We start from the raw sequence: 10,734 nt of genomic DNA on the forward strand, positions 1-10,734 counted from the left end.
TATTCACTGTAGCTGGAGGTATCAGAGGCTTGAGTTTCTTCTAGTGTCCTTGTTTTTCTCTTCCCTGTTGCCTTTGAGTTTCCCTAGAAATTCTTTCTTAGGGCCTGTGCCTTGCACAGAATTGTAGCCCTGTTGACGTGGTAGAAAGGTATTGGGGGTGGGTGGAGAAGCCTTCTATAAACTTTAAGATTGAATCTCTGGTATTTTATTGGGCTGCAGTTCCTACGCTGCAACCTTCAGAAGAGTTTCTTGGCCTTTTTATTTTTTCCTTTCCGTATGTGTGGTGTGAAAGGAAGGCTAGATTGAGCGGGAGTTGGCTCATGGCCCTTCTTCCAAGCAAGATAAGGCTCTGGTAGAGTCCGTGCTGTGGGCAGAGTAGTGCTCAGCGCTGTTTCAGAATGTTTCTTTTTGCCTTCTCCCTGCTCCGAGCACCTGGTTATGTGTGATCTCTGACCTTCACTATGGGAACCTGGTGGGGCTCCCGGAGGTAACACTCGTAAATGTGTGTGAGTTTTTATTTCTCAAACCCGTCAGCATTGAGCCTCCGGTAATTCACCAGTTGTGGCTTTTTTTGTTGTTGTTTCTTTTAATGTTTGTTTATTTCGAGAGAGCACTCAAGTGGGGAGAGGGATTAGAGAGGGAGAATCTTTTTTTTTTTTTTTTTTTTTACTGTTTTATTTTTATTTTTTGAATTTATATCCAAGTTAGTTAACATGTAGCATAATAATGGTTTCAGGACTAGAATTTAGTGATTCATCACTTACATATAATACCCAGTGCTCATCCCAACAAGTGCCCTCCTTAATGCTTCTCGCCCATTTAGCCCACCCCCCAACCCAACACTCCTCCAGAAACCTGTTTGTTCTCTGTATGTAAAAGTCTCTTACGGTTTGTCTCCCTGTTTTTATATTATTTTTGCTTCCCTTCCCTTATTCATCTGTTTTGTATCTTAAATTCCTCATATGAGTGAAGTCATATATTTGTCTTTCTCTGACTTATTTTGCTTAGCATAATACCCTCTAGTTCTATCCATATGGTGTGTGTGTATATATATATATATATATATATATACACACACCCCACATCTTTTTTATCCACTCATCCATCGATGGACACGTGGGCTCTTTCCATACTTTGGCTATTGTTGATAGTGCTGCTGTAAACATGGGGGGAGTGCATGTGCCCCTTCGAAACAGCACACCTGTATCCCTTGGATAAATGCTTAGTAGTGCAATTGCTGGGTCGTAGGGTAGTTCTATTTTTAATTTTTTGAGGAACCTCCATATTTCTTTTCAGAGTGGTGTAGCACCAGTTTGTATTCCCACCAGCAGTTGCAAAAGGGCTCCTCTTAGGGAGAGAGAATCTTAAGCAGGTTTCATGTTCAGTACAGAGCCAGATGCAGGGCTCCATTCCACAACCCTGAGATCCTGACCTGAGCCAAAATCAAGAGTCAGACCCTTGACCAACGGAGCCACCCAGGTGCCCCTACCATTATGTTTAAGTGTTCCTGCCAGTATTGGTTTCAGAGACTTCTGTTCTGGGTAAGCTGTGACCACAGACTCTTGAGCACAGAAGGAGGGAATTAATAAATCTATGCTTTAATAAATAGATGACAAAAACAGATCAATAAATAAGGGAAGGCTCTTGTTTATAGTTAGAGTGCTAAGTGCTGACTGGTAAATGTGGGAGTGCTGCTGGAATCAAAAAGTCATCATATTATAGCCAGATTCTCTAAATTCTGCATCAGCCAAGAATTAGTAGGTGTCAGTGAGAGTGGGAAGGTGGGGGGAGGGGATTTAGATTAAAAAAAAATGCTAACAACAACAAAAAAAATGAGAGTAAGTCACAAGGACACAGGGGGCTGTCATTAATCATTTTCTGATACAGTTTCAACACCTTGGCTCCCATGTCCTTGTGACTTGCCCCCATTTAAAAAAAATTTTTTTTAATGTCTATTTATTTTTGAAAGAGAGAGAGTACAAGTGGGGGTGGGGGGGGGGGGCTGAGAGAGAGAGAGAGAGAGAGAGAGACAGACAGACAGACAGAATTTGAAGTAGGCTCCAGGCTCTGAGCTGTCAGCACAGAGCCCCTACGTGGAGCTTGAACCCATGAGTCATGAGATCATGACCTGAGCCAAAGTGGGACACTTAACCAACTGAGCCACCCTCAGGCTGAGCACCCTGAGCACCTGAGCACCCTAGGCGCCCCACCCCCATTTGTATTTCAAGCTTTCTGGTATAACTAGATGATCTAGGCTGATCTTGTACCCCAGCATCAGTGTCAGCCATTTCTCTGAAGATTCGTTGAAGAAAAATATATATTTAAAAAAATTTTAATTGTATGTTTGTAAAGTTTATGGGATTTGCAAATACAAACTAGTATAGAGAAATTAAAATGAATCTGTCATTTCAACAATTGTGAACTTCCTTGTGTTAATTCTTTTTAAAGATCAGGGCAGTATTTAACTCCAAAGAGAGAAGGATGGCAAAAGTTGAGAAATAGGAAAGTGGAAATTTCATGTCCAGTGAGTTGCCAGCACTCTGAAAGGTCTTCTGCTGCTTCTGGGTTGAGTATTTGAGAGCGCAAGTGGAAATAAGTGTTTTCAGGGCATCTCTTTGTTCTACTTGACCTTCCCTCCTGCAAACCCCAACATGTCACATAGACTTTAGGTCCAAGTAGACTAAATTATGGCCTCTCTCCTGCCAGCCCATTGGGAGGAGAGCCCTCTGCCTGCCTGGAGGAGCTGTTTGCTGGGATTGAGCTCTGGGGGCAGGGCCGACCTTGGAAGTGTGAGGCCTGGTGCCCCACATCTCTTTGCCCTCGGGCTTACCGGCTGTCTCACTGAACATCGAATCCGACTTACTCAGTCTCACCGTGTGAATTAAACTAACGGGCACAGTGGGTACGATTGGAAGGAAAATGATAGAGGAATTATGCTGGATTTATAGAAAATTAAGTTTGTAAAATTACCAGTTTGGGATTTCAGTGTATTTGCATTCCATTTCTTTTCTAAAGCATTAGCAAATTTGGATTTGAAAATTCAGGATATGAAAATGAAACCCACATTCATGACACATACAAAAGGAATAAAGAGCTTCTGAAGAGAAAAGAATAATAGTCTCTCATTTTTGGTTTTTGTTAGGGGATGCCACAGAGAAATGTTTAAATTGGTAATACAACATACTAATTCTGTGGTGCCATTTCTGAAAGACTGGCGCTTGTCATTGGACTCAGATGAACATTTTGTGTTACTTCGACAGACTCTCTCTTTGACCAAACTTTGGTCAGGCTCCTCTGAGCCCTCTTCTTGACTAGACCTCAAGGTCGGCCTATAAAAATTGCAGATTGTCTACACAAACGATTCTGTTCTCCCTAAATACCCCGCCACTCCTCCCACCCTGAGAGACTTGAACAAACACCAGCATAGTTTCTAACAACTTAAGGCCATATCCCTAGGATTATGACCACAGCCCTCTTAAGATGTTTGCATGAGAAAGTGCAACAGTGCCCGGAGAACTCCGTTTGTTCAGGGAAAACCTGGTGATAGATCGGTCCCTGAACTCCTTCTTCTAGCAGTTACTTGAGAAAGCTTGGAATCATACATCCTTTCTCTACACCTTGGAAGTGTACAGCTTCTGTCTCTCAGAACTGTTGTCTCAGGGACCCGAGAAACTACTCTTTGACGTGCAGACGTTCAAGGAAGTGACTCTTGCTCTCAGTCCCAGCTCGGTGGGTGCCTTGCCCTGACTTGTACATTGCCTTTTGTTTGTTTTTCTTTTGAATAAGTGCCAGCCAACAACCCAAATGGCCTAGTCACCTTAACCAGCCATCTCCATGCCCAGTTTTTGTGGATTTCCACTTCCTGGACTCTGCTAGCTTAATAAGCCCCTGGTGTTCCCCTCCCTCCCTGCAAACGCCCAGCCACCTCTGCACAGATAGAAGTTGACTGAGTTGAGTTCACCCTGGGCTCTCTTCCTTATTGCAGTGGTTACGGAATAAAATCTATCCATGTCACTTTATCTAGTGTCTGGCTTTGTTTGCCCCTGATACACTCCACAGCTTGGGACAGAATTGTACCCCATCTGTACCTTTCCTCTGTATGTAGACCTTTTAAATGTCAGTACTTTCTTCCTCAAAACAAAAGGGCTCTGACTGTTCTGCAAAGCTCAGAAGCCTGGAAGGGAACTTCTACTTTTCATTTCTTCTTGGCAGCTTTAGTTTGGAATGTAGAGGGATTAAAGACCACAACAGAGTTTTGAAGGTGGTGGATGGAAATGGGAGGGAAGTAACTCGAGGACTCTGCTGGCAGGCCCTGGAGACTCACTGGGCTGGTCCTGACTCTCCACGGTCATAAACCTCCCTGGCTCCTCAAGTGTGCTGCTGGTGGGCGGGTCCGTCTGCTTGTTCTCGCCTGTCCCCCACCTCCAGTTCTCTTCCAGTGCTGGGGAACAAGTATAACCCTCAGAAAAGGGGCATTACAGCCCAGCCGTGTGGGAGCTTATAGATCCACAGAGGCGGCAGGATCAAGAGAAATCTATAAGCAAAAGAACTTTATTAAAACTCGTTCTCTGTATGAACCTCCTTTCAGATCTGCATCTTGTTGAAAAAAACGTACACTTTACTTTTCAAATGTATATCATACTTTTGTTGACATGTTAGTACCCCAGCTCCCCTCCCCTGTGGATCCTAAAATAGCTTGGATAGATGGTTGGGGCTTGAGGGGAGGGATCTTAGATTGAACTCAGGTATAGAGATGAGTGCATAAACTATAAAGTGTTACAAACTGAGGTGAGGCATTCACCTGGATTCTGGTAGATGGATACCTTACTTTTCCTGTATGAAGATTTTTAAAGAAACAGCAAAGTCGTATGACAAAAGAAAAAAAGAAAAGACCAAAACATAATGAATTTTAAACCTACTGTCTGGTAATTTATCATCCCAGACTGTCTTTCTGTGGGAGAGACTAAAGGAATCACGGGAGACGGGAAGAAAGGCCAATACCGAATGCCTCCCTAGGAGCTGGAGTGCCCAGGTGGCCAGCCGCGGGCACTCAGATTTGGTTCCCTCCACTCAGAGACCCTGAAGGAAAAAATGTGGTGACTGCCTCTGTTTCCCTTGTCTCTTCTCAGAAAAACTGAGTATGGAGCATGCCGCCGACATGGAAAACGTGAAGTCCTTGGTTCACAGACTGTTTACAGCTTTGCATTTAGAAGAGTTTCAGAAAAAGAGAGAGCACCATTTACTGGAGAAAATTGACCACCTGAGGGGACAGCTGCAGCCTCTTGAACAGGTTAGGAAGCATCACGGTTGAGTCGATTGAGTGCGTGCCACGTGAGCATCTTTGCGAATGCTCCACTTATGCTCATTTTCTCCTTTGATCCTCCTGAGCCTGTGCCTTTGGTGGTGTTACCTTTGCCATTCTCGAGATGAGGAAGCTGGGGCGGCCAGCGCACGCGGCAGACACATGGCAGAGCCAGAACAGGAAGTCCGGTGGCCCGGCTAGAGCCGCCATCTTTAACTCTGTGCTGTGCTTCCTCTCCAAGGCCCCGGTGTCTCTGTAAATGAGTAGAGTGTGTGCGGGGATGCACTAGCTGGAGCACCACCAGTTTGTTTTCGGAGGCGAATAGGCCCAGGGCCGCAGCTCTGCTTAACAGATTTACAGCCAGAGGTTAGCGATGGCCTCCTCACATCTGAAGGTACTCACTGGTGGAGAAAAAATAACTTTTGGGGGAAGAACAGGCAGGAGTCTGTACGTTTTAACTTAAGGGAAGAAACTGCATCTTTTAAACCTTGGATCCCACTTGCGATTTTTAAAAATGGGTGGGTGGCTGTGTATCTTTGTATCTGAATAGGAAGTTTCTGGAAATAAACTTTTAACTGTGTCCTCTAAGATACATGTGCCCATATATCGAGGGATTGGCAGAGAGACTTTTCATTTGTTGGATTGTGTACCCATGTTTTTATTTTTTTAAAAGTTGGTGATATATTGTATCAAGATTTAAAAATCTAAAAAGGTGACCAGCGGGAGGTTTTCCTCCTTCTAGCATATCCCCCCATCCATGAGTCATTTTAGATTTCCTTTATCTGTATATCCACAAGGACAAATAAATTATCTTGTTCCTTTCTTCAGAAAAGGGCATATGCTATTACATATTTTTCTTCCCTTTTTTCACCAACGGTGGATCCTGGAAAGATCTCCATCTATGTACATGGAGAGCTTCCTCACTATGGCTACATAATAGCTTGGATATATAGATATATGGATCATTGTCACTCTTTTACCCTTAAGGATCTGTAGTGAACCATGTGTGCACAAGTATATCTATAAGCTGCATTCCTAGAAGTGAAATTGCTGGGTCAGAGAAAATAGGCATGTAATTTTAGGTTTCAGAGGAGAATGTCTTGAGTTTTTCATCGTATACCCTTCTATACTTTTTAATTTCTCCCCCCACAAGTAGGTATTACCTTTATAATTTAAAAAGTGACTCATTAATGAGCTGATTTAGAAATAAGTGATCACTCATTAATGTGTATGTTCCATAACCTGTTCCTAAATCAGACCTCTTTAAAGTGGTGCAGATACATACTATTTTACTTTTGTTCCTTCTGCTTTTATTTCCCCTTACGTTGGTGCACTGTAAATTGAACTAAGCCGTTTTTCCCCTTCAGATAAAGGCTGGAATCGAAGCTCGCTCAGAAGCCAAAACCAGTGGACTTTTGTGGGCTGGATTAGCATTGCTATCCGTTCAGGGCGGGGCGTTGGCCTGGCTCACTTGGTGGGTGTACTCCTGGGATATTATGGAACCAGTGACATACTTCATCACATTTGCAAATTCCATGGTCTTTTTTGCATACTTTATAGTCACTCGACAGGTGAGTAGTTTGTTAGGAAAATGGTAAGTTTAGGACATGTTTTGCAAATAATTTTTTTCTGCAACTCAAATAATGAGTGATAGATCCTTTTTATTTACTGAATTGCTCTCTGAGTTTTTATAAGCTGATAAATTTTGTTGCTTTTCATGAGAGTAGAGATTTGTATACAGCATGGAGAAACTATAACCTCTATAGAGAAATAGTACAGCCCACAAATTTCTTTTTTTTTTTTTTTAAAGTTGATTTATTTTGAGAGAGAGGGAGAGAGCAGGGGAGGGGCAGAGAAAGAGAGGGAAAGAGAGAATCCAAAGCAGGCTCCAGCCGTCAGCACAGAGCCCGATGCGGGGCTCGAACTCACAAACTGTGAGATCATGACCTGAGCTGAAATCAAGAGTCGGACACTTAACTGACTGAACAACCCAGGCTCCCCCACACATTTCTCTATTGAGATAAACACATCAAATTTTTTTCTCTGTCTTTATAAATAAAATTGAATATGTATTGCAAAAACATTCAGTAACTTTAGCTTTATTACATGACTATTTTGCCAAAACAGTTTTCTTTTGCTCCTTTCTATCCCAATATGTGTGATTTCTCTTCTCAGCTTGCTTGCTTTGAAAGCAGCAGCTGATCTCAAGCAAGACAAAATGTTTTACTCGTGTTGCCTTATGCTTGCTCTGTTGGCCACTGCAAATATTTTACTCATCTGCCGCCTTTTGCTTTAGTGTTGCTAAGGCAAGTATCTTTCTTGCAGAGACATTATGTTCATTTAAAACATGTTTAAAACATGTTCTTTTTTTGTTTTTCCTTTTAGGATTATACTTACTCAGCTGTTAAGAGTAGGCAGTTTCTTCACTTCTTCCATAAGAAATCAAAGCAACAGCATTTTGATGTGGTGCAGTACAACAAGTTAAAAGAAGATCTTGCTAAGGTACTTTAATGCAGATACAACATCTTCTAGCTGGTCTTATTTGGGAGCCGGAACTTAGTATGGGGGAAATACAAGTTAAATCTTGGTCCTCAGTAGACTTCTGTGTATCGTGCTTTGCTCAGTGAAAATGTTGACAAGCATGATGCTGATTTCATATCCTACGGTTTTGTTCTCGACTCCTGTATTCTATATGAGGATAGCTTTTAATGGGTATGGGTATGGGGAAGTGTCTTAAATGACTGTGAGATAGTAAAATAATAGTTTTCAATAGCGGTGTTATTTCTGTTCACTCTCTGAGTGTGTGTTTTTAAAGAAAACAGTCTAATATCAAGCTCAACTTTCAAGACCATAAAAGAAAGTAGACTTTTAGGAAGGTGAAGACTGATAAAGAATTTTAAGCTTTTTGAGGCACTTGTAAAAAAAAGTTTCTTCTCCTTAAAAATGGAAGATTCAATATGGTGTTCGTCCTTTCATCTTTTCCATCTTTCCGGTGAGAAAACAGAGGTGCTTAGTTACTTGCCCAGGTATACACTGTTAGAAAGTGGGGAAACCAAGGTATGAATCCAGAAGTTTGACACTGGAGCCTGTACTTTTTTTTTTTTTTTTAATTTTTTTTTCAACGTTTTTTATTTATTTTTGGGACAGAGAGAGACAGAGCATGAACGGGGGAGGGGCAGAGAGAGAGGGAGACACAGAATCGGAAACAGGCTCCAGGCTCCGAGCCATCAGCCCAGAGCCTGACGCGGGGCTCGAACTCACGGACCGCGAGATCGTGACCTGGCTGAAGTCGGACGCCCAACCGACTGCGCCACCCAGGCGCCCCTGGAGCCTGTACTTTTAAGTCTTCCACACAATACGTGTCTCAGGCAGCTTTTATCTCTGGCCTACCAGCAGACTCCTTAGTTTTGTTCAGATGGTAGCTTTCAACATGTTTACTAGATTTTTAATTTTTCTTAGTAATTTTAGAGGAAAAGTTTTGGTATATCTATGTAGATCTATATATAGATCGCTAGATAGATATAGATATTCCTGGAATTAAATTTGTAAGTCAAGAATTGGTGATAACCTTTAAATAATTTTTTTATGTCTTTATTTTGAGAGGGTGCATGCACAAGCCGGGGAGGGGCAGAGAGGAGGAGAGACACAATCCGAAGCAGGCTCTGTGCAGTCAGTGCAGAACCCCATGTGGGGCTCGGACTCACGAACCATAAGATCGTGACCCAAGCTGAGATCGATAAGCGTCTGACTCTTGGTTTGGGCTCAGGTCACGATCTCACGGTTCGTGAGTTCGAGCCCTGCGTTGGGCTCTGTGTTGGCAGTGCAGAGCCTGCTTGGGATTCTCTCACCCTCCATCTCTGCTCCTCCCAACTTTCTGTCTCTCTCTCAAAATAAATAAACAAAATTTTTTTTAATTCTGTAAAATCACTACTTGGGAAAAATACAACGATTTTATTTTTATTTAGTGTACAGTCTTACATTTGAATGATCTAATCCAAGAAGCCTAAGGGATGTTCTTCCAACTAGTTCATGGCAGTGGGCACTTAAGATTTAGAGTAGTACCTGTGAAATATTTTTTTTAGGTAATAAAGTTGAGGAAAAAGGGAGATTGATAGGTCACAAAGTGGTTTTCTTTTCAGATAAGAAACAGAAAAACCATTATAAAGGGACAATGAACATAAGAACTTGAAGGATGTATCAAAACCTTAAGTTCCTCTTTTCTAAAGGGTCCCTATTCACTGAAATACTGTAGACATTTGCCACTAGTCATTATAAATGTTTATTAAGCTAAGGATACACTAAATTTACATATACATGTACTCCTCTCATGCAGTAATGCCCTGTTTCTCATTCTCTCTGATCATGTACTTTTTCTTTTTCCCATTGACAGGCTACGGAATCCCTGAAACAGGTGCGCCACTCGCTGTTTGCGAATGCAAGGAGAGAAAGTCAATGAAAAGAATTAATCTTACATTTCTAAATGTTATTAAATTTTTCCAGTATGTGTTGATTCTGCAACTTAGAAACTGGAACTTTGAGTCCCTTAGTTCCTTTGGATTTGATCGTTTCAATCTCTTTTGTTAATTAAAAAAAAAATGTGAACATAGGTATTCTTTGAAGTTCTCACTTGAGATTTTTGGTTTGTGGATTCGCGTGACTTGTCCGGGATTAATGTGGGGAGGAGCTTGGACGCGCCCATCAGAGTCCGAGCAGCTGCCACTGTAGTTAGGTACTTGAGCTAAGAGTCCTTGTCCGTCTGGGTTGTTTCATTCTCCTGCAGAGGAGTGGTCTGTGTGTGTGGCATTCGCTTCCCTTCTTAGGTTTCCTTTAGAATCGTCATGTCATTAATTTATTTTTAAATACATCATAATAATTGGAAGATCTTTATCATTAAATATAGTTTAAGATTATAAGATGTTATCTGAAATGTTTCATCTGAACTAATATTTACTTAGATCCTACTCATATGTTCCATACTAGCTATGCTGACTGGTGTGAGGTAATACCTCATTATTGGTTTTGATTTGCATCTCCCTGATAAGTGATGTTGAGCATCTTTTTCATGTGCCTATTGGCCATTTGTAGGACTTCTTTGGAAAAATGTCTATTCAGGTCCTGTGTCCATTTTTTACTCAGATTGGGGTTTTGTGTGTACGTGTGTGTTGTATTGAATGAGTTCTTATATAGTTTCAATATTAATTTCAATATTAATCCTTTATCAGATATGTGATTTATAAATATCTTCTTCCATTCACTAGGTTGCCTTTTTAAAAAGTTTTGTTGGTTTCCTTTGTTGTGTAAAAGCTTTTATAGTTCTGTTTATTTTTGCTTTTGTTGTCCTTGTCTGAGGGCAGGTGCTCAGTCCAGTGTCCCAAGAGCTTACCTACATTTTTCTTATATTCTCTTCCTAGTTTTATGATTTCAGTTCTCAC

General features: G+C 41.5%; 1 protein-coding gene across 1 annotated transcript in view; it reads left to right on the forward strand.

Moving 5' to 3' along the window:
• Nucleotides 1-9,912, forward strand: part of MCUB (mitochondrial calcium uniporter dominant negative subunit beta) — a 90,919-nt gene extending 81,007 nt beyond the window's left edge. Inside the window, 5 exon segments of the mRNA XM_081795561.1 lie at nucleotides 5,130-5,290; nucleotides 6,670-6,873; nucleotides 7,688-7,804; nucleotides 9,693-9,724; nucleotides 9,726-9,912. Coding sequence (XP_081651687.1) covers nucleotides 5,130-5,290; nucleotides 6,670-6,873; nucleotides 7,688-7,804; nucleotides 9,693-9,724; nucleotides 9,726-9,768 — 557 coding nt within the window. The 3' untranslated portion in view covers nucleotides 9,769-9,912.
• Nucleotides 9,913-10,734: the final 822 nt, after the last annotated feature.

Source organism: Panthera onca, chromosome B1, assembly GCF_046562875.1.
Source record: "Panthera onca isolate mPanOnc1 chromosome B1, mPanOnc1 haplotype 2, whole genome shotgun sequence".
NCBI lineage: Eukaryota > Metazoa > Chordata > Mammalia > Carnivora > Felidae > Panthera > Panthera onca.